Genomic DNA, 24,761 nt, shown 5'->3' with positions numbered 1-24,761 from the left:
GAGAAGAAGGCAGGAAGATGTGAAAAGGAAGGGAGTTTGGAGGAGGGTCAGCCAAAAACGCAAATTCTTCCTTGTTTTTGCTCTTTTAAAAAGAAAAAAGAAACTGTGGAATTTGGGTTTTAAAAAATATCTTCACCAAAATGTTCTCAGATCTCTTGAAAAAAAAAAAAAAGAAAAGGATACTCAAAAGCAGTCAAGTTTCTCAGGGCCATGAATCATTGTTGTACAAATTGTCTGAAAAATGTGCTTAAATTATGTAAGGAGGAAAGTAAAAAGATTAACCATCCAGACAAAATAGTGAAGTAAAAGAGCAGCAAGTCTTAATGTTACATTTATTTAAGCACATTGAAAAACGGTTTAAAGAAATACTCAACAGAATAAACACAGAAAGGGAAGTAAAATGTAGCAAAACACATTAAAAGAAATAAAAATTAAACTTAGACTCATTAAAACTAAACTCCATACAAAAACTCGGACATTTTTATTTGGATTATCTGCAGAAATCACAATTGAAACAATATCCAAGAAAGACAATAGGTGGATGCGGATGACGCCAAGGGAAGTGGGCGTGGTGCAGGTGGATGCTGGTTCAGGTTCTTTGGGGTTTCCAGACGTTACTGAAGGAGATTTCAGGACGTAACAGACGAGCCGACAGGCAGGGAGTGAGGAGCAAAATCAAGAGCTGCATCATTCTTTTAGTCTTATACAAAAGTATTCATTGCACTTTCACTTTTTCAACAAAACTAAGCTCATAACTGTGGAGAGAAATGAAAAATAAACTAAGCAAAAGTCTTTATCTGAAAGGTGTGGCGTTTATTCATGTTCAGTCTTGTTGAGTCATTAGTTTTGCTGCCGGTCTTCTCCATTTCTACCTCTATTGCCTTTGCGCATCTAGAAACTGAAATGTTTGCCCATTTTCCTTCCAGCATAGCTCAGTCTAACTGAGTAAAAGAGTCTGGGAACCTTAATTTCCATATCTTGTCACAACTTGTCAGTGACTCGGTGCAATCTGCTGCATTTCATAATTTCTCAAACTACTTTGAAAAGAAACTGAACTTAATGCACAGTTTGATAACCGGGGTCAATTGAAGTTTATGCCTGAATTTAAAGGACATACTTGTAAATTACCTCAAGACAAAACTTGTTGCTGACTGAATTGAATTGAATCCGGATTTAGGTCTAAACTTTGACTGGGCCATTTCAAGGAAGGAATATCGTTGGATCCAGACCATTCCATTTCTAACTGGTTTTATGTTTGCAGTAGTTTTCTTGCTGCGAGGCGATCTTTCTCTCCAGCCTCAAATCTTTTGAAGCTTTTTCCAGTTTTTCCTCCAGGATTCACCACGCCGTCCTCTCTGACCTGCCTGCTGCTCTTTGGTCTCCATTAGTTCCCCAATGTCCTCTAACAAACCTGATCCCTTCATAGAACAAATGGATTTATCCTGAAATTGAATTACACACAGGGGGATTCTGTTTCCTGATTAGGTGACTTCTAAGTAACTTTATTAAATTATTATTATATAACTGGGGGTCAAAAGAAACACACATTAAACTTTAGAGATGGTGAAAACTGTAGATCCTTTTCATTCTGGTGCATTATCAGAAAAACCTTTGATTCAGAAATGCCCATTAAAAATACTGAAGTACTCATAACTTGACAATGAGGTTAAAGGAAGTTGAATACTTCAATAAATGAAATTTTTTTTTTAGTTTTCTTCTTGTAAATATAAAAGAACTAAACTACTGGTACGTTGAAGGAAATGTTGTCCTTTGCAGAGTGCTTTTGTAAGCATGTATAAAGCAAACACAAACTGCACTTTGTTCAAATGGGAAAAGACTGAAGGACCAGCCTTCATCAGCTTTTTTTTTTTTTCAGAAACATAAGTCCATTTCAGAACCATAACCATAAAGTTCATTAAATGCAAAGAAATCCCAAAGAAATACCTCCAAAACTCTAAATGTCTATGCTTACCATTTGTGCTTTTAAAGATTACAGACAAAATGTAGAGGCAGTTGCAGGCAGGTGAGAGATTTAAAATCCTGCTATCACAGTGAAGTGCCTGGATCAGGAAGAAGAGAGGAAGGAAGAGGAGGGGGGCAGATTTACCAAGGCTGGAGAGTGGAAAGATGATTGATCCAGATAACACCCTGCTAAGGGACGGAGGGGTCAAAGAGAAAGGTCAAAGGCCTTTTAAACTAATGGTTTAACTCAACTCCCAAGAGTGAAAGAACATCTGAGGAATGCAAAAGTTCAATAAATCATAAAGGAATGGCTGTTGTTTCACATAGTTTATTTATTTAAAATGTTCCAATATGTAATGCTACTGTTCATTATTATTAATCATTATAGAAGTCACTATAGAAACCTAAAAGACCCAATGTTTCATTGTTACCACTGTGGTTCGTTTCTATGTTTTTCTTCACAATAAACAGAATCAAATGTTTGAAAATGAAAAGATATTGGTTGTTTTTTTCTTTTTTGACATGTTGTTGCAAAAACAAACAAATGAATACACTTTAAACCAGAGTTTGATGAGTGAGCCAACATCATATGAAATGCAATGGATTAATCCTGACATGTCCCCCATGTTTATGTGTGACGGCAGATGAGAGAATCGTTTTAGCAACACAGAGTATTTAATCATTAATATACCCAATAAAGTCTTCTGCTTCAGAACAAATATAAACTAAGTGGTCAACATTTTTTCTTATTGTACAGTATATTTGCAATACATTATGAAATTAAAATACTGGATCCACAACCCTTATATTAAGTCACATCCATGAGCATAATTAAAAATAAGAACTGATTATGCTTCTTGATAGAGACTCATATTTCCCAGAAGAATATTTTCACAACTTCTTACATTAAATGCCATGATGGGGAAGAGGAACCTGGGATTCAAACTAAAACAGATAAGCCATAAAATATAGACATCTTAAACTAGGACTAGGACGAGGTGATTGTTGTTTTGTTTTTTTTTGCAGTATCAAAATTGGTTTATTTCCCAAAACTGCAATGGAAAAATCTACATCACACGAGTTGCATGATCAACAACCGGATGTTACCACTGGCACAAACCACAATGAAGAAGACGACAGGAAGTGGTTGGAGGATCGTGTTTCTTAATAACTTATCACTTGAACAAACTTATTCACCTGTGATTATAATTGTTTCTCATTTACTGGAAACACTGCAATTGCAATATTGTGGGATGTTTTTTTTTTTTACATTAGTGGAATAGTGACAAAGTTTTGAGCATATTTGTGATGGGAACACAGCTGGTGGAGATGCAAGAGGTTGCTGTGCAGAAGGTCGATGAGTTTAAACACCAGGGCTTCACCATTCAAAGCAACCAGCAGTGCACAAGAGAGACAAAGAGCGCTGGGGTAACTTGGGGTGGCAGCAAATAAACCAGAGGAGCTGGAGACTGAAGATGATGAAGATGTGTTGTTTTCTCTGGTTTCAAACTTTGGTTTTCACACCATTAGAAATCAGTGTATAGACGCACAATGAGCTGAAATCCAGCAGTGAGAAAGTCATCTCGCTTGTTATTGCTCTGGGAAGTCCACCCTGAGTTAAAACAACAGGCCAGGCCTTCTGCAAATTCTTTTCTGTTTATTTAGGAAATGACTTTCAACACCCCACTCCTCATCACCTCAAGCTGTTACATTATGCCAGTGGAGCAGAATGGAATACCTTGCACCATTTTCTGACACAATGTAAAGACCTGTTTGTCCTCAACGCAACTAAAGAGGCTGTGTAGCGCAACATTTTTCCCCCAAAATATGTCTTAATGACTAAATGACAGATAAAATAATAGTTTTGTTCAAACCATCATACCCAAAACATCCTTGTTCACACAAAGCGCCTCCACCCCTCACCACTCAATACAAGGGTAAACCTTAAGAGCCCCCTGGATAAGACGAACAGGATTTTAAAACATCACAAATTATTGCATGGTAAATATAGCCATGGCCAGTCTCTCAAAGCACTTCATGACTATCAGGGTGAAGGCTACCAGACAGTAGACATTCAGGTTTGTCAATGTGAATGTTTGGGGAATGGGGATGATTGTGGTCTTCAAGTCTGAAGAAGAGAGGTGTTTAAAATGTCAGTCAGCCCCTCAGCACCGGCCCAGAGACGTTGTCAAGGTCAGCAACTTAGTAGGGATTGATCCTCTACAGCAGTGGTCTCAAACTCCAGTCCTCGAGGGCCGCTGTCCTGCAGTTTTTAGATGCTGCCACAGGTACAAAACACTGGAATGAAATGAACTTAATTACCTCCTCCTTGTGTAGATCAGTTCTCCAGAGCCTGCTAATGATCCTAATTATTCTAGTCAGGTGTGGTGCAGCAGAGGCACATCTAAAAGTTGCAGGACTGCGGTCCTCGAGGACTGGAGTTTGAGACCCCTGCTCTACAGGGTCCCGTTCACTTCTGCTGGGGTCACCGTGTCTCTTCTCCTGGTTGAGGAGTAAGTCTGGTGCTGAGGGAGATGTTTGGTTCCTCAAATCAGACATAGAATTTCCTGAAAGCATCTGGCAGGGAGAGCTCTCTGGGGCATTAAGCATCCTTGCTGTTATCCTCTGGGATGGACATTGTACCCCTTCACACTCTGTGGATCGCTGGACTTGACGTGAACCTGGATCCTCTGGATCCTCTGGATCCTCTGGATCCTCTACACGGCCTGTTTTGCCCTCTTCACTCCTTGCAGGCAGCTTTCTCTTAGCCACCTTGACTGCCAGTCTGCCACCGAACCTGAACGCAGCGTCCTTTGACCTTCAGCCGAGACCGGACCCTGTCCTGGTAGTGGTCACATTCTCTAAACACTTCTGGTAATATTTAATTATTATATTGCTTTTCATACTTACTTATCGTAAGCAAGGTTACTTAGATAGTTTCTTGAGTAGTGTTATAGTGAATGACTTGTGAGAGTTTCAGGTAAATTTGACTTGTGACTGTTTCAAAAGTGAGATAGCTTCACAAAGAACAACCAGAATTAAAGTTTTCATCCAGCTGTAGATTGTTCATCAGAAGCTGGTGATGAGGTGCTAATTGCTGCTTGTCGCCCTTTTTAATTTCACTGCAATGTACAAAACATTATTAAGCCAAAACTCGGCCTGGTCGCAAAGGTCATCTGAAAATGGTCTAAAAATTGAACAGTGTGTGCCCAGATTAATCTGTGCAGAGAACGAATGAGAATAATTCTCTTTGCCCATTCACGACGCAGTGCTGGGGGACTATGAAACGGTGAATGTTTTGCCGAAAGCCAAACATAATTGAAACAGATGGAGCATGCTTGAGTCAGAGTGATTACCAGCTGGTTGAAAAGGTTATTGCTTAAAGGTTGAGTACCTTCGTTTGATGAAAAATACTTTTTTTTGTTGTTTTTTTTTTTTTTTAGGTGAAACCATTAGTTAACCATATCTCCTCAGTGGCAATCAGCCTCATACTTTACATGAGCTGTGTCTCTTTTTATTCACTGCAGTGAAACAGACAGCACAATATCAATGCAATAAAAATATCTATTACTTACGTTTTTATGTTTTAAAAATTCTTGGAATTAATTTGGGTTCATAAATCTGTCCTGAGAACGGCAGGCAGGCAGCAAACACAATGCCGTCATTTTGCTGTTTTGCTTGACACTCCAATGCTTTTGTATATGAAATTAGACCGAAGCAGCACATCTGTTCACTGATGTTCACCTGCAGCTCATAGAAGTAAGATGGCGAAATGCTCATCTTTGATTTTGTAAGCTCGGTATCAGATTTCTATTAAGGGGAGCAGTAGTGACAGTAACAGATTTTACAGATAAAGTTGTTTTTGTAATTATTCCAGCGCTCTCAGGCAGGTCCAGGATGAGCTTCACTGATAGACTAAATCCTGCTCCTCTGGAGATAATCACACCTTTCTGAGAAAGATAGTCTTCCTCCTCTCATTTCTCTGAGACTAAGAACCGTAATACAAGTTAATAACCATCTTGTTCTCTGCAGTTTTGCATTAAAGCATTAAAGGAGCACGTTCACAAGTCCATGTTGATTAACAAGACTCTAGAAGACCACGCAAACCGTTTTGTCTTATTTTTTCTAAGCACACCATTAAATAAAAGTTGAGGTCAGCTTTCCTGTAGCATGGTCAAATCACTCTCTGATTTGTTTTTCTAATCAGAACTAATAAAGAGTTTTGTGACTCATCATTCAATACCTGTGATTTTCACCAGTTATCATTCCAACGATCAAAGGCTTGGTGGCTAGTAAGAGAGATAAAATGAAATTTTATTTAGCTAATTTTACAAAAAAAATTACAAAGAAGCCTTAATTAGAATCAAACCTTGAGGCCCGACTAAGAACCGACCCAACGTCAAACCTTGAATTAATATTTTAAAAGGCACAAAAGGATGAAATGGCTTAAAAGAAAAGATCATATCCACCATTTACCTGACATGACATTACATGACTGCATTCAATAACAGTAATTTATGTGTAGATTAGAGACGTGTTATATAAAACTGAGACCCAGTAAACATTCAAATTATTTGATAATCCCAATCAATGAGTCTTTATATTATATAAAGCTGTGGACAAGCAAATAGCAGATTAACAAAGCAAAGTTTTTGTTTTTACATCTTGGTAATACAGCATATCTGGAGTTGAATGTATGAATAGCAGTGACTCACCTCTCACTGTAAAGATGTGTTTCTTATTTGATGCTGATCCACAGATTACCATCAACCGCGTTAAAATGGAGGTTTGGTGGATGCAGAGCGGGACCAGAGTAAAGAAGGAAGAGGTTCAGTCAGACAGAGATATAAAGGGGCAGTATTATGTAAAATCAACTTTATTGAGCTTTACATGATATTAAAATGTTATTCTCTCATCAAAAACAAAGCTGGAGTGTTGCCTTGACTCTTTCACGCATGTTTGAGGAATCCTTTAATCTCCCGTGGCAACCATCCAGCTGTGCAAACGCCTTAGAGGACTGAGTGCCGCCTTCAAGGAGTTTCCAAACTTCTGAGTTTCCGCCTCACAGAGCAGCCTTCCCCAATGACTCCCCCACTCAGTTCCTTCAGACTAGCCAGCAGCATTTAGCGAACACCTGGTGAAACTGTGCATCTGCTGAGCTGATTATAGGAGCTACCTCTCAGAGAAACACTGGTAAAAACGTTGTTCAAGGGTTAATAGAGAATCCGTGATAATTTCCAGAAGGCAGAGCGACAGAAAGAGCAGGAGTTTTTAAAGAGACAGAGGCCCAATTTTAAGGTGTAATATTATGAAGTCAATTTTTATATATGTAGCATTTTTATAACAACTGAAGTTAACATAGTTTCTTGATTGTACTATAAGATCGCACTGTGTGTGGAAAATACATAATACAGACACAGATTTGTCACAATTCTGACCGCTACCAGAGACCCTTCATTCCCAGCATGACCAATCACTATGACTCTTTGAATAAACTTGATTGATAGGAGTAAGGACACTTAATTTCTCTTTTGGATAAATAAAGTGAATGACAGGACAGTGACCGAACATTATGGTCAACAACAGGATGGAGGTATTCCATCACACTCCAAGCGCAGTGTTTCCATGTTCCATGTGCAGCAGTGGACACCACATCTACACCTGAGATACATCCCACCCCAACATCTAAAGGACGTTTAGTAGTAAGACCACCTCTTTGATTGAGCTAATTAAGAACATGCGCTGCTGAGTCACATATATAGATACACCCATAGAAGGTTTTCACTGGCCGTGATAATCCTCTTTGTCTTTTGACATAAACCAAATAAAAGAGTCCAGCACTGAATGAAAGGAAGCAAACCAGCACTCACAGTTCAGCCAGACTCTACTTCCCACGACGCACCTGCTTACTCTGTGGCCGTGACTCTGACCTGAAGAAACAGTTTCCTGCTCAGTAGGAGTAACGCATCCCTGCGGTGATTCAGCTCCTGTGCTGGGACACAATTATCTGCCACAAGATGCTTCTACAGATATATTTCTAAATCTGTTTTTGGAGAGGACAGGTGCGGCGATGGGATTTGGAGACACAGTAATGCTCCGTGGAAACAGTCCCCCTGGCTGTGCAGCAGAGGGGGGAAATAAATCCTGCAAAAGTATGTTGGATAATAACTGTCCTGTTTGGGGTTTATAATGTTTCCTTCACAAACATTCTTGGAGAAGCATAGGAATCCTTGTTTCTGGGGAGGAGCGTCAACATTTACACTACTTTGCTCAGAGGAGCGTGGTTCCCTCAAGTCGGAGATCAAACATAGCAGATGGGGAGAATGCAGATGGGACCTCTGGTGTGTGCAAAGAGAGGAGGAGAAAGCCTGGCTGCAAATGATAAAACTTCACACTGATCAGGTTTGACCGTATGTGTGTGTCTGTGATTTAAAACAGCATGAGCGAGAGAGGACGGTGTGGTTTCATTATGTCCTATAAGAAAGATATCAAGGATGGTGTGCGTCAGTGAGACGCCTGATGCTCTGTGCAGAATGACATCAAGCAGCCTGAGTGGCAGCGACAAGCAATTCACTGGAAGGTCTGTTATTGTGAGGATGCCATCTGTACATCTGGAACAGTGGAAAGTTAGTGAAAACACCAAGCAGCAAACAGAGCCTCTCCAAGGGAAAAAACTGACTGCCAAATACTACGATGACTAATAAAGAGAGCATGGACATGAGTGTGTTTTTCTGCAGCTTTGGAAAGGGAGTCTGGCACAGAAACCCACATCTGACTTCTACTTCTCAGGCTAAAACCAGCTCTTCATCCGTCCGTCCGTCCATGAGGCAGGACAGGGCTGGTGCCTGTCGGCAGCAGTCATTGGAAGAGAGGCAGGACACTTTATATATTTCACTTTACAGATACACAAAGCTGGAAGCTCGATTCAGAAAGACCCAGGATCCTCTGTTGTTAGCCGCAAACGCAGCTAACCACAGTATTTAATATGCCATAATGGCCGACACAGACAAAAACATAATTATAATGTGGAAGTAAATAATGTATAGCTTTAACTTCTTTTTTGTTTGTTTTAATGAAAATCAGAAAAGTTTTGTGTCTGTTTATATTCAGCTCCCTTCAGGCTGATACCCCAAAATAAAATAGTGTTCCTATTCAAAATAAAATGAAATCTTTATTTAATTCAAACAAGTAAAATGTCAGATAAAAATTTAAATAAAATGATTAAGTAGAAAACAAAACAAAATGACAAACATTAAGGAGCAAATTATGTGAACCTATATATTTACTGCTGCTGTTGAACTCAAATTTCCTCATATGAGACAATAAATGCAATTTCTATTCTATTTTATTTTATTCTAATTAAAGCAAAATATTCGATTTCATTAAAAAAATGAAACCAGATATTAAGATATGAATATGGATTCTCTGTGGGGTTTGTGTTGGGTCAGTTTGGTAATTAAAGCATCTATTGGTACTTTTCCTTTTTCTCCTTGGCCGAAGTGTTGTAACAAAACCTCCTTGTTCACACAAAGAATGTTGTAGTGTAGCCCTGAAAATCTTTAGTGCGATTTGCTTTACAATCCATAAGTTGCAGTTATTTTTTCTCCCAGACTTTTTCCTTCCACACAACTTTTTTTTTAATCAAAATGCTTGGATACAGCAATCTGTAAAGCCTGTTTAGCAATAACCGTTTCTGGCTTAGCCTCTTAGTCTAACGGATGTTAGACAACAGTACAATTACTGGTGTACACAATTGTACACCAGAACAAACCTGTTTAATATATGGTGCATAAAAAAAATTCTAACTGAAAAATAAGAATGAAGTCCATATTGCCTCATGCTGCTCTTGATGCCAGAAAATCCTTAGATGCAAAATGTTGCATCAGTTTTTCCTTCACAAAACTCTGTGTTTACAAAAGCAGAGGAAGAGTTTTACATCTTATCTGGGCCACCTTCTCCTCACATGGCTCTGTTTTTATTATTGGCAAATGTTGCACCGGACAGATGTGGCCCATATGTCAGAAGCTGCCTTTGACCTGGGTCACAACAAGTGTTTAAAATGCAAGAGGACACCCAAAGGAGATTTTGGTGCTTTTCTTCTGAAGCAGCATTTAGGCAAGCTGTTCTTGGCCTGACTCTGCAACATCATTCAACAACAAACTTCAGCCATATTTGTGTTGACAGATATGGCTGTCAACCATAACTCAGCAATAACTGAGTTATTTGCTCACTTAGTTAGTGAGCAAATAACTCACTAACTGAATGAGTTATTTGCTCACTCAGTGTGAACTGAAGAGATCAGTTGTCGTTTTTCCAACTGTCTCTATCCAAGAAAGAAACTATTTCCAACATTTGGACAAGATAAAGACCAACTGGAGAAGTTTTGTGCTCAGGACAGACAAATATTAAACTATCTGGTCTTAATGACAAGAATGTGTGTGTTTGGAAGAGCTAAATGTGTTAAATTACCACATGCTGAAAAGCTTTTAAGAACTTTACCATGTTAAAATTGCTGCAAAATTTGACATAATATCACTCAAGTCAACACGACCCAGCTAATCTGGAAAGTACATGCTGGAAGTATTGGGTCACAGCGATTCTGTGCCATTTTCACATAACATCATATAGATAGCTACATCATGAATGTGTAAAGGAGCATTATGGTAGATCCTTCCTCCCAGCAGCTGTCAGACTCTGGAACCATCACTGCTCACAACAAACTGTGTATTTACATCTCTGCTGATATGTGAATCTTTACTCATTCTAAATAACATTTCTGCTGGTATTTGCACATTTCAGTTGTTTTTACAGATTTTGTTTTTCATATATTGTAAATAGTTTGTCTTTGGATGCACAATGCACTTGCATAAAAGAAAAATGGTCCTACCCGGTTGCACATTTGGAGTATGCCATTTCTGAGAATTGCACTATTTATCTTCTTCTTACAGTACATTACCCTTAATGTTGCTCATGTATTTTTAACAATTTTTTTTTTATCTTGGTTTGGACCTACTTACCTCAGTGCTGCTGCTTCACCTCAATTTTCCCAGTATGGGACAATGAGGGACATTTCTATTCTATTCAAGTCACTTTGAAGCATGGCAGTCTGCCTACTGCCTAAAATACATCCACATGTGTGCCTTTACTGAACGCAAACCATGTAAGTTAACAAATTAGCAGCTTACAAAACCATGACATATTCTGGGTATTTGAAAATTGATAAACTTCTTAGCCAGCTACTTAACTAGTTGGATAGCAACTTTACAGATACACAAAGCTGGAAGCTCGATTCAGAAAGACCCAGGATCCTCTCAAGAAAGTATTCTTGCTTTTATCAAGTAGGATCTTTGCTCATCTGGTTTAGATAAACACATTCCGATTTCAGGTCAATTGACAACAAATAAGATATTTTTATGTAATGCATGTCTATGTTTGGGTTTATTTCAAACATACTAATTCTGGGAAAGTAACGTCTGTTAAACTGATTAATTTAATTTAATTTGTTGACAGTATGAACTTTTTCTGGTTTTGCTCTGACTGTTCTGTAATCTTTGTTTCGCTGCTGCCAGTCTTGGCCAGGATTCACTTGCAAAAGATTTTTAATCTCAATGAGATTTTTCTGTTGTAATAAAAGTTAAGCAAAAAGAAAAAAAAAATGAAATGACACTTTTAAAAAATCATCATATCTTCACATGGAAATACTTTGTTTCAAATTAACCCCAATCTGCTTTTTTTTTTTTTTAAATCAAAGAAACATAACTGAAGTTATTCTGAAAATATTGAATCCAGATTGACTGAAAGCAAAACTAGAAACTGATTTTATTGGCCAAGAACTTCACTCTCTCAAACACTCTGCTCTCTTGTTTTCATCTAAAGGAGTAGAGATGCACAACATAAATTTTAATAGTGTAGGGTTCTACTGAAAGATAAAAAGGCATTGCATTGATTAAGTCTTTTTTTTTTTTTTAATATGTCGTAAAACAACCCCATTGTGACAACAGAGTAAGAGCCAGAAAACTCCAAGCCAAAGCTGCAGAGGAATCTGGGTCAGAGCTAGTTAAAAGATTTGTGTGTGAGCCGTGCTCCTCCATGTACAGCGTGTCAGAGTGCAGAATCAGGTCGCTGTAGTGTTGGAAAAAATGCAAGTGAAAATAAAGCCTTGTTCTGTGGACTCTCACGGGAGCCGCTGTGTGCACGAAAAACATGAGGTCACCAGGCAGCAAAGGGTGCAAATTAAGTGCAGCAAATGAGGGGGAAAAAAGGCTAAACTGTTCAGCAAGGACAAGTTTATTTCTAAGAAATCCGACAAAGATCCAGACCGTACAGACAGTACTCCAGAAAATGACGAGGCAGGGAGAGAAAACGTTGGGTAGCCACAGTCCAAACCCGCTCTGCGTTGGTAGCTAACTACAAACACTGATTTGAGATACTGAGGGAGGCACTTAACACAGCTGCATTCATAATTGTGCAACATATTATCGATCAGTTCTTCTCAAAAACACCTGCAGTTACAGTGCACTCAAAGTTAGGTGTCATTATCGGTGAAGGTTAAAAAGTCTGGACAGAAGCGCAATTAGTACCAAAGTACAGAGTGACTGTCTGAACTCCAGGCCGGCGCTAAAAAGACAGAGTGCAGACAGGAACTCAATTAGGAAATTAATTATCTGTCCATCTATCCTATTCCCCAGTTAGACAGGCGGGAGCTTTGACTAATCCACCCCCACCACCACCCTCAGCTCAGTCAGTGAGATCATCCAAGAGGAAAAGTGGTTCAGTCTGTCCACAATGGTTTCTCCTTCCAGACCTCCACCTTCCCTCCACACCTTCAACTCTTCACAGTCGAGCGTTTCAGTGAGGGCTTGATGCAGCGTCTCTTACAGCTTGGCTTTGCCCGGCTGCAGCTGCAGGTTTTGGAGCTTCATGGCCAGGCCCATGTTCCCCGTGATCTTCAGCTTGCCCTGGAAAAATGCCTGGGAATCGGATGGGGAGAGGGAGGCGGGGATGGGTAAAAATAAAAAATAAAAAATTAAATGAAATAAATAAATAAATCAGCGTCAGAACAGCTTGGAATTGGTGTTAGAGTGAACTACGCAGCGGCAGTTTTAAGAGTTACCGTGAGAGATTAACTCAGCCAGGGAGAAAGTGGGGCAACGGCAACAAAAGCTTATGACACGACAGGAAACGGCACGGCAGGCGCGTTCGGAGCGGAGCAGTGAATGTTGGGAAGACTAACTTAATCTGGAAAAATAGAATAGAGCCATCGACTGAAATGCAGGCTCCGCTCTCTGAATCAAAAAAAAAAAAAAGTTGGTCGTAACGAGAAAAATCTAAACCGTTCTTTTTGTATTGAATAATAACTACCTTCTACAAATCGGAGGTGATTTGATCGAGTCATTTTTTAAGCTCAACCTAACACACAATAAATTGGAGTTACAAATTCTTGCAACTGAAAAGATGAATGCAGCAAAAAAATATCAATAAATAATGAAAATGTAAGGATTTCCCAGTATTGCATGAATAAACTAAGCTTGGAACAAATGTTTGACATTTCTTTTTGGCTTTTCAAACCAGACCCCGTCCTGCACACGCTGCCCTGCCCACAACTCCCTGCTTCAACACACACTGGTCAGTTAACTGGGCTATTAATTAAAACCAGAAGCCAGCACAGTAAGGCTGAACTATAAGGTGTTTTTTTATGCTGAAAACAGGCTAATAAACACAAGTAAATGCAGTGATATGACAAAAGGAAAATAAAGACAATTTGTAATGAATATTCACAGAGCTTCATTTTTTATGTTACACCCTTATTCCAAATTGTTTTAAATTAATTAATCTCTTTCATCAAAATCCCACCACACAAATACTCCAGTATGACAATGGGGAATAAAGTTTTGGACTCTTTTGTAAATGTATTAAAAACAGAAAAACCAAGAAATCACATGGAAATGGGCAAACAGGTGGGTTTAAACAGCCTCTATTTAAATATCAAAGGAAGTCAGTGAATCGGAAGTTTTGTAGTTTTCTGGAAGTTTGTTCCAGATTAGTGGAGCATAAAAATAGAATGCTGCTTCTCCATCTGCAGAACCAGAACCAGAACCTGAGAGGTCTGGCAGCTTGATCCAACTGCCAGATCAGATCTTTAATGTGTTGTGGTGCTAAACCGTTCAGTGGTTTATAAACTAGCAGGATTTTAAAGTCTATTCTCTGAGCTGCAGGAGTCAGTGGAAGGACTTTAGAACCTGTGAAGACATTGTTACAGTAAATCAATGAGTAATTAATCATTTATTACTGAGGAATTATTTTTTATAATTTCAAACACAAATTGATGCTACAAGCAAACTCCAAAAGCTGACTTTTGTTCCCCATTTGATCAGTTGTTTTCTTCATTGGAAAAACATGACATACCGCTGGAAAAAATGACTGTATTAAATTACTGTGTTCTGTTTATTGTTTATAATAATTGGTGGTATTTTTGAAGTAGCCTCTTTGATTGAGTTTGACGTGTATGATGCATAAAAATCAAGAAAATTATGGACAATCCTGAACATCCTCTTCATGAGAATGTCTTAGAAAAACCGAGTGTCTTCAGGCTCCTTCAAATTCGCTGCAATACAGACTGGCACAGGGAGCTTTTCTGTCAATAGCCATCACTATCTACAACAACTATTTGAAGAATTTTGAATCAATACGAGTTACAACATTCAATTTTCCTTTGGGATCAATAACGTTTTTTTGTACAGAAATTTTAATGACTGTATGCAGCAGCAGACATGCAGACCAACAGGTTATGAAATAAAATAATTTCCTTAGTGACTTTTATTTTTATTGGAATAAGTACCACATAGTTTTCTATATATAAAGTCTGTATCTTCTGTGGGAAAGTCTTAACCTCATAAAGAACCTACAGCTAATCCTCAGAAAGTGAGTGGACCAAAAACTGTGATAACCTCCAAGCTCTGATAAGACCAGATCGGCTCCCTATCCAACATGTCACAGTGAACTCAGCAAGTCTTACAAAACAAAACTAACACTTTGCACAAACCTGAAGTGTTTTCTTTAAAAAGTCTTTAAATGCCAGTATTATGTTTTTTCCATGCACACAGTGCAATCAAGTAACTATGTTACCTTCAGTTGTTATATCAAACATGACTTAAATGATAAAATCAAATTTCTTTTAATGCCTTGAAATTGGGCCTCTGTCTCTTTAAGAAACTCCTTTTGAGGCTTTGCCTTCATGAAGTCATCACAAAATGGCTCCTCTATCAATGTGTTAAAGTTGTTACTGGCGTTTCACTAAGTAGCTCCTATAATGAGTTCAGCAGATGTAAAGTTCCACCAGGTGTTTGCTAATTGCTGCTGGCTAGTCTGAAGGAGCTGTGAGGAGGGCTGCTCTGTGAGGGGGAGGATCTGCACCTCGAAGGCGGAGTTAGGTCCACCCAGGCCTTTTGCACAACTGAATGGTTGGCATGGAGATGAAAGGATTTCTCAAACATATGAAAGAATCAAAGCAACACTCCAGGTATATTTTAGATGAGGAATTAACCTTATAACATGACGTAAAGCACAAAAAAATGTATTTTACATAATCCTGCCCTTTTAAAACTTAGGAAATAAAATCATGTCCATTAAGCAGGAAGAGGCTTTAGGAGCATCAACTGAGGAGGCAAACAGCGAAGACGAAAACTGGAGAAACTCTATTAGCAGGTAAACGATCTGTAAGTACCTTAAAGAAACTGTTTCATAACGGCGGATTTTTTGGACAACCGGTCAAATGAGTCAAAGCTGTTATGGACGCAGAAGTTGTTAAATAATTTAATGTTCTGTTTGGTCCAGGACACAAAAGCACAATCCATTAGAAGATGAGGTTACCGGAGGTTACTTCTTAAACTAACAGAGCAGTTTTTATCTGCTGCGTTCTCTCTGAATGCTCTGCAACTTGGATTATTCCCATGGAAATACTTTTTTTTTTTTTTTTCAAATAAGTCTTCGATTGAAGGTTTCTTGGTTCTGCTCCGGCAGCTTTCCTCCTCGGTGAACAGCACTCGCTGTTTGACACTGATAAAAGTCGTGTTTACACAGCCTGCGTCCTGGAGGTCATCGTCACGTCGCAGGATGAAAGTACGGACAATATTTTTATTTTTTTTCAAACACACTTTTAGAATTTTCACAGTAATTCTGAGCTCATCCTTGCAGCCGCTGCTTTCATCATTTCCAGAAGCAGCCAAACATATTTCATAACAATGCTGTGATTTAATGAGCTGGAATGCTTGCAGTCTTCAAGTGCCTGCTGTCTTTCTCTACGCTTCCCACATTTCCATCTCTTCAGTAGGGGGAAAAAAGAAAGAAAGAAGGCTTCTCCTCTGATGAGATGTCTTCAAGGATACGATATGGTTTGCATACTCACCGTCTGTGGGTTCATTTTCCCGGTCATCAAGGCCAACAAGTCCGTGTCGGACATGGCGATGGTGCAATCTGCTTTCTTGTCTGCCGAGAGGAGATAAAGAAGTTAAAGATTAGACATATTTGCCGAGTTAAAGGTAATCTACGGAAATAAAGCAGATAAGTGAGCAGACCTTCAGCTTCGACCTGAATCTGTGACTAAAGACAACCTGCAAGTTTTCCCACCTGCGTCGTTGTGAACGCAGCCGCTGCCGTTCTTCACGTCCACGATCCAAGTGGCTTCCTGTCCGTTTGGGCCGTCTTTCACTTTGAAGGCGAAAACTCCTCCGATTTTCTTCACAAACTGCTCCCCTTCCTGGAAACCGTGAACAAACAAATCTTCACAGCCGGCCCTGCCACAGAGCTGGAGATCGCCCTGCCTTCCTAAGGTCAGGCAGAGGTAAGTGCTTCAGGATAGCAGAGTCAATGAGGAAACCATTTGCTGATTGAGTCAGCATAAGCTTGACGTGATGTGTGTGCGGTGAGGCGGTCCCAATGTGCCACCTGGAGCTGGTGCAGCAGGCGCACACGTGAGCACAAACAAATGAATGAACTGATGATTTTTTTTAAATTATTTTATTTACGCAGCAAAAATCTGAAGCATCCCATAAGTGGTGGGTTGGTTACCAGTATCAACGTACGCTGAGGTTTTAAAACTGGTCAGATGTTCTGGCACTCTGTTCCTACAGTTAGAATGGAGTGCCAGAGAAGTCCAGAGCTATTTTCAGCTGTTTAAAGCTTAGAATAACAAAGCGACGCCTTGCTGTGTACTGCAAGTCAGCTGGCTGAAAGCTGGCACTGTCATCTTAGAATATCTGTGTTATCCTTAGGTATTTTCTCTGCTTTACGACAATCATTTGAAACTTCTTAAACATCATTTCCATGACCAACGATGTGTCTTTCCACTAGAGCTGACTCTAGTGGAAAATGATATTAGCATTTCTTATCGGTTGATAGATAATAACTGATTAGTTTTTATTTTAAACATCCAGAATTTTGCCAAACTGATTATGTTACCTTTCAGCTTTTATCCATAATTTCTTCTTGATTTCTTCTTAGATTCTGGATCTAGTCTGAGTGAAATTAACAACATTTGATCAGACATATTTTCTACCAGTACTGATCACGTGTCTTATTGCCTTAGAGATCATTATCATTTTATCGCCCAGCCTAACGTTCCATGTTTGTTTAAATGGACAGTGTGTAAATGTAAAATCCACTTTTTAAGCTTTGCATCATGTCATAATGTTACTCCATCATCAGAAACATTCCTGGAGCGTTGCCTTGATTCTTTCATGTATGTTTGAGAAATCCTTTAATCTCCATGGCAACCATTCAGCTGTAGAAAACGGCTGGGTGGACATAGCCCCGCCTTCAAGACGCAGCTCCTCCTCAGAGCTGCAGTTTCCAAACTTCAGAGTTTCTGCCTCACAGAGCAGCCCTCCCCCACTCAGCTCCTTCAGACTAGCCAGTAGCAATTAGCAAACATCTGGTGGAACTGTGCACCTGCTTATCTTATTATACAAGCTACTTCTCAGTGAAATCCTGGTAAAAATGTTGTTAAAGGTTTAATAGAGGAGCCATGTTGTGATGACTTCCTGAAGGTGGAGTTTCAAAAAGAGCAGACATTTCTGAAAGAAATGGGCCCAATTTCAAATTTCTTTAAAGTCATTTTTGATATATACAGCATTTTTTTTATAACAACTGACAGTAACATAGTTACTTGATTGTTCTATGTGCCTGGAAAAAACATAACAGTGCCTCTTTAAGAATTGAGGAGTTTCTCATTGCATCAGTTGGGGTTAAATAACTTGTTGCCAGCTGGAAGGTAATTGTCCATGCAGTAATTATCCTACAGGATGCTTCTTCCTGTTGCTTATTGAAATCCAGTTGTTGATTTTTCAGTCCATTACCAGCAGTAGAAATAATTGCTGTTTTTCAGTTTTAGATCCAAATGACATGCTTTATTTAAAATGAAGCTGCTGTATCTTCATGCAAGGTTCTACCATGTTAAAAATTCTCTGTGAGTTCATGTTTAAAGTAAGAATAATTGGTTGGTGTGTGTAATGCAGTCACCTCCTGCAGCTTCTTGTTGATCTCCTCAAACACAGCATGGGCCTTGAAGCCCTCCAGTCCGGTACCAGCGCTGGTCCGAACGGCTCGAATCCTTCCCATGAAGACGACGAGCAGAAAGACGAAACACAAAGGACAGAGAGGAACACAGACAACATCATCGTCAGACAACATACAGAAAGCTTGAGCCGCAGCACAAATCTGCCTCTAAAGTACGGCCTTTAAAAGTGGTCAAAACAAAGAATCTGTCGTGATTCTTTCATCTTTGGAGTCACTGTAGGTTCAGGAAAGCTCAGGGCACAGATCTTTGATGGCTTTGTTCATTGCATGTGATTGCCCCTCCAGCCCTCCAGGCCACACACCCCGAGGTGACTCACTCATCACTTCCTCACCTGAATCCTGGGGGCGACTAACCAGAAGGAGGCTCAGCACCTGCTAGCATGGATTTTCTAGTTTGTATTTTGACTTTTTTTTCCTTAAATTTGTTTTTAAAATAATGTATAATTAAACTTTACTTCCTGAAGTGTGTTCTCCTGGATGAGGTGAGCGCCTGAATGAAGTGGACTGCTGTGTGTTAGGAACAGGTGGGAGCAGGACTGATGTTCAGCAGCATCACTTAATCTGTGTGTTTGCTGTTTAACACATGTACAGTTGAAACCAGAAGTGTAAACACGCCCAATAAAATGTAGAAAGAATTTAAACATCATGCCTTATTTGAACTGAACAAATATCTCAGGTGACATCAGCAGGTTACTGACCTTACAGCCTGGAGAACTTTTGTTCGATTAAAGTTGTTGTCACATTTGGTTAATTGAGGCTCCAATCTTCACTTTGTTTATTGATTAGCGGGGTATTTAAACTGTGTAGCATCAGTTTATGGCAATTAAAGTCTTTGCCTAATATGAGCAGCTGTCAATTGAAGCCTAGCTGATAAACCCGACTATCGGCTTTTCCTTGACATTCGTCCCAGTCCAAAGCTAAACGGGATAAACAGGACCAATGATGGTGGACCTGTGAAATGGCTCGATGCTAAATGAAAACGGTATGAATTTAACCCGCCTTACCTGTGAATTTCAGGCATTCTGCTGTAAGGAGTACGGAACGAAAAAAGCGCTTCTGCTAAAACAAACAAGCAGATCTACTGCTGTACTTTCTCCTTTCTCCTGCTGTTAGCTAACTGCAGCACTTCCGGGTTTCTTCCTGTCTTTGCACATAGACATGAATACCCAGACTCGATTTGTCGATGTCAGATAGCAGCGAACGGTCTTAAATTTGGACAGCTTTAAAGCATAAAATATGATTTTAACAGCCGCAGAGCATAACATTCTTATTTAAAATATCAGTTTTCAAAAATAATGATATTATGTTGTTTATTTTTTGTTACTACGTTTGTGTTCAAACATCCTCCTGAGGCATGTAAAGTAGAATATTACGGGATGCCATTTGTAAAGTTAGTCTAAAACGAACAGTAATAATTTGTTATTTAGCCTGTCATGAGAAGGAAGAAACTGGAAGTTCGTTTTTCAAAGTCACGTTTTCACCACATTTGTTATATGTCATATGTTAAAAAAAAAATTGACTTGAAAGCTGATGCTTGCAGACACTTTCCATCCGGTGAACCTCAGCTATTTTGCAAGAAAAGAAGTTGGTCAGATGTGCAAAGCTGACAGACAAACAAACGGTAAAACCTTGGCGGCTTTAACTGAAGCATCCTTTAGAATAAACAGCATATATCTGATCTATTCAGAGTAAAATCACTGACATGCTTTGTTCCTCGTGTTTGGCTGTAGAATTAAAAACTTCTAATATCATCTTAAAGTTTGACTGAAGATCTATTCAGAAGAATGACTGTGCGTTAAGAGTGTGCTGATTTCCACAAGCCATACATTCCAGGAAAGATGCTTTTAAAGCAGAAGAGACTGCAGAAAATACTTCAGCACTTCAATCCATACAAATTGAAACCAAAAGAACTTTAAAAGCATCTTGTCAAGTAATTTATTTTTCTTTAAGTCTTTGACTTCCAGGGTTCGAGTTTCACGCTTTAATGGCAGCAGGAAAAAAAGATTCTGGTAGTTTAGTGGTGGAATCTTTAATCACTGCATTTCAATAGTTTGCAATATTTCTTCAAAACCACTTCAACTTGTAGAAAATTAAATTAATTATCCTGAGTAGATTCCTGAGTGGGTCGAAAAGCGGAGTGTTGAATAGAGCTCTGTCTTTCTAATTCTTTATTTGTCAAATTCACTCACAAAAGTGACTGACAGTAAAATGTCCTCCAAAGGTTTCTTGGCAGACTGTAGATTGTTGCTCTTCCTGGAAGTAGAAAGGCAGTGAGAGGTGTGATGTAATACAGAAAGAAGTTGTCAAAAAGTCTACATGTAGTCCTAATACCCACTGAAACACAGTGAAAAAGTACCCTCCACCCACCCCTAATGTTTTTAAACAGGTTTAATTTTTCATGTCCAAATGAATAAGAAGGATCTTTCAAATGAAGGACTGAGTGGAGGACAAAGTAACTAGAGAGTTTAGGCATACTGAGGAGGGAGTGGAAATAACAAAAAAAAACAGAAGACCTAATTCTAACAAGACGATTCTTCTGGTAAGTGGGGGCAGATGGGGAAGGGAGCAGGCAGGGGCAAGTGAGGAAATAATTAACAGTTGTGAAGGGGAGCAAAATGATAGGCTGAGGTGCGGAAAGAAACAAAGGGAATGAAAGGGGAAAGGAAACCTGAACAGTAAACAGAAACAAATACTAACTTAATGAAACAAATAAAAAAACACAAACAATGAGAACAACTGAACTGACACAAAGGATAAACTAAGACAGCAAGAAATATGGAAATAAATAATAAGGACATGATCAAAATAGAAAATAACTGAAGATAAAAGTCCAAACACCTACGGACCATAACAATCTGACCACTTTGGGGGAGAAATACATAAAAAAACAATGCATCATGCACTGATTTAAACTGATAGTGACCATGATTATGATACGTTGTCATGATTTCAGTTTGAAAATTAAATTACCATTTAAACTGCATTTAATGGAGTTGCTTTTAAAAAATCAAGTCGGGTGTGTGTGTGCTCTTTGGAATGCTTGAGTCTTAAGGCCAGCATATTTCACAAAAGTAGCTTTTTAATTTGAAATCTATTTTAAAATGCTCCTTGCGTTGAGAGAATACACAGAGAATGGTGAATTAAAAAGTAGACATTTTCACAATGAGAAAAGGAGAGTTCTCATTCAGTCGATGCTTGCAGAGCAGAGATGAAAGGAGGTAGAGTGGGCAGACGTCTGCTGGGCTTGGTGAGTGGAAATGACTTGAAGGCCAACAGTTCAAAGCCCTTTAACTCATTTCTACGTTTGAATCAAGACCAAAAGACGCTCATCTGTTATTGGTAAAATCCACTGTTTTATTCCCCCCGCCCCTAAAAAAAAAAGCCCAAACGTCACAGTGAATGAGTAGGGAAATTGCCCCCTCTGCTGGTTAAATGAGCACAAAACATACTTGAAATGAACGCGTGGGACCACCACCACCATCAGTGCTTTAATGTAAAACGGAAATAATATCTTACATGGTTTTCGAATTTTTGGCAAATAAAAATCTGAAAGGTGTGGCATGCAGACAACACAGAAGAGTCCCTAAAAGCTGGGAACATAAACAACACAATTTTTGGCCGCTTTTATCCCATATTCCTGGTGGGGAAACGTATGAATCAGTCTGCAGTGTGTGGGGACAATTGGCACAAAAAATCTGTTAATGTGAGAGGAAGTGAAGACTGGAGTCAATACAGTCACATTGCATAATCACACCTATTCTATGAACTACTGGTATCAGTTTCATATTAATACGTTTATATTTGTGGGAAGTAGACGGGGCATGTACAGTATATATCAGCAAGCTAATAATTAGTTTTGAAAAAAAAAAAAATGCATCATCCTCTTAGCTTGAAGAAATAAAGAGTTAAGAGTGAAGTAACCTTTTCTACATAATCACACTTGTTCTCTAAACTGCTGCTATAAGTTTCATATCAACAGGACAATAGACAGGGGATGCAGATATTGTCAGGCTCAGACATTAAAATGCATCTTCTCCTATATTAATAGACTGGACAGTTAAAGGTGATATCAAATGTCCTACATAATGGACCTCTGTTTTCTCATGCTTTAAGTCAGGGGTGTCAAACTCACTTTAGTTTAAGGGCCGCATACAGTTTAGTCTGATCTCAAGGGGGCCACACAAGTAAACTCATTGCAAGATTAAATGGAACTAAAATAAAAGTGGACTTGTTGATTTTTATATTAAACAAATTTCACTTTTACAAAATATATTATGAATAACCTCAGAGTTTTTTAAGAAAAGTCTGTGCAATTTCAACAATACTTTTACTCAGTTAAACATTTATTTAAGTGCATTATGCATAAGAACTGATCACAGTGATTGCACAATGTTGCAAAAACATTTATTCACAGTTTTTGGAACTTAAAACATTGTCCTGCATGACAGAAAACTGTACATTAAACAGATACAAAATAAGAAACGATTGAAAATCAATTGTCCACATCTGGGAAGCAATTTGAACAAATTATTTGACTTCACACATTTGAAATCTTAAGTGTCAGCTGTTTTAAACAGACATTTGATTAAGTACATTTCTCACCGTTCTTGTTGATGCATAAAATGTATACATATAGAAAAACTTAAATACATAACATATATTGCATGCATGAGAAATATTTTACTCAACAAAACTCTTTGTTGTAAATCTGTTACTGACTAGTACTAACTTTAATAGAATTAATTCAGCAAATATTCAAAGCTGTATTTTTTAATAGCGCAACGTTGACAGTAACATTTTGTAGGATTTAGTTTTACTCAGTTTTGCCCCTGAAACTTGCCATCTTTGAGCCTCCTTCAATTCCACATCACACTGCAAATTAATGATTTCAAGTTGCATACGAACGCGGACATCAGAAGCTCTGACTGTGAGTGGAGAGCGAAAAACTGAGAATTCTGTCTTGAGTTCGCTAAATACTAAAATGCAGCATCACTGTGTTTCACCGCAGCATCACTGGCGTCTCAACTCCGGGTGAAAACAGATTGTTGTTTCCTCAGACTCGTTTTTCAGTTCTCAGTGCAAGTGCTTGTATTTTTCGCCATGCAGAGTTTCATAGTGGCGCCGAATATTGTATTCCTTAAGCACCAAACCTGCTGCAGGCTCACGGGTTTTCCATTCACCTCCGTACATCCTGAACCTGCCAGCGACGTGGTGGTGCAAAAGACCAAAACTAGGGGGAAACAATATCTGCACTCCACACTTTACAGAGCTTACACAGGTCTAACTTTTGGTTTATTTTTTTGTACCTATGTTTCCTTTGTCAAAACTTCTTATGATTATTATGATTTTGTCATTGATGTTTGTAGGACCACTTCCAGATCCCGACATTCTGGCATCAGGAGAAAAACTACACCAGCTGGAGTCCCAACCACTTATCACACTTGTCCTAAATGGTCTTTCAAATTTGCAGCTGGTTCCATCCAAATTTGGGCCTGTGCCACAGGACTCACCAGTGTCTCATCAGTGCCCACTTGACAAGTCCTCTGGTAGCATCATTCTGCACTACATGCTTCCAGACTTCCCTTCTCTTCCTTTGATGCTGCATAGTCTTCCGAGTATGTGTTTTGTGCCCACACTCGGTCAACTTATGAATCTTCAGTCTCTGCAAGTGTCACTGGAAATGTCTTATGAAATAGAGGCCAGAACAAGAGAGCAGTCCAGATGTCCTGCATGGGTACTACTGAAGACAGAATCTTATCCTTAAAAGTGTTTACTTTAGTGAAGTGACACTATAGTAATAAATGTTACTTTAACTCACTTTCTCATTGCAGCTAATTGGTCAAACCAGTAATTAAAGAAGCACTCAGTAACATATTTTAAACATATTTCATTGTCATGTCAGTATAATAACAGGGCCATCATAGATTAAAAAATAAATTCTGCCAAAATCCTGAAATTTTGAGATACAACTCAGAAACACTCATGGAAGTTTTTTTACATTTCTTTGTCTCAAAAGTCAAAATTTTTAATTTTTTTTTCTAGAAAATTTCTGAGATTAATCTTAAAATCTGAGTGGAAATTTACTACTCCATTTTTTATTATTTCAACCTTTATTTTCTGTAATACGCCACTGTAAATATGAGAAATACTCTGAAATAATCCAGCTGCTACACCTACTCCCAGTACAAACTGCAGAAATAGCCAATCAGAGCCAGGAGGCGGGGCTT

At 38.8% G+C, this 24,761-nt stretch overlaps 1 protein-coding gene across 1 annotated transcript; it reads right to left on the bottom strand.

Annotated features, from left to right (window-relative positions):
- Positions 1–12,226: 12,226 nt before the first annotated feature.
- On the bottom strand, positions 12,227–19,697 carry scp2b (sterol carrier protein 2b). The gene is made up of 5 exons (XM_032572941.1): positions 19,539–19,697; positions 18,478–18,568; positions 16,588–16,717; positions 16,367–16,446; positions 12,227–12,932 (listed from the first exon to the last, which is right to left on the bottom strand). The coding sequence occupies exons 1-5, from the start codon at positions 19,553–19,555 to the stop codon at positions 12,837–12,839; spliced, it is 414 nt and encodes a 137-aa protein (XP_032428832.1). The 5' UTR covers positions 19,556–19,697; the 3' UTR covers positions 12,227–12,836.
- Positions 19,698–24,761: the final 5,064 nt, after the last annotated feature.

The sequence above is a fragment of the Xiphophorus hellerii genome, chromosome 9 (genome assembly GCF_003331165.1).
Source record: "Xiphophorus hellerii strain 12219 chromosome 9, Xiphophorus_hellerii-4.1, whole genome shotgun sequence".
Classification (NCBI taxonomy): Eukaryota; Metazoa; Chordata; class Actinopteri; order Cyprinodontiformes; family Poeciliidae; genus Xiphophorus; species Xiphophorus hellerii.
The sequence above is the reverse complement of the archived record's forward strand: the minus strand, read 5'-3'. Positions and strand labels throughout refer to the sequence as shown.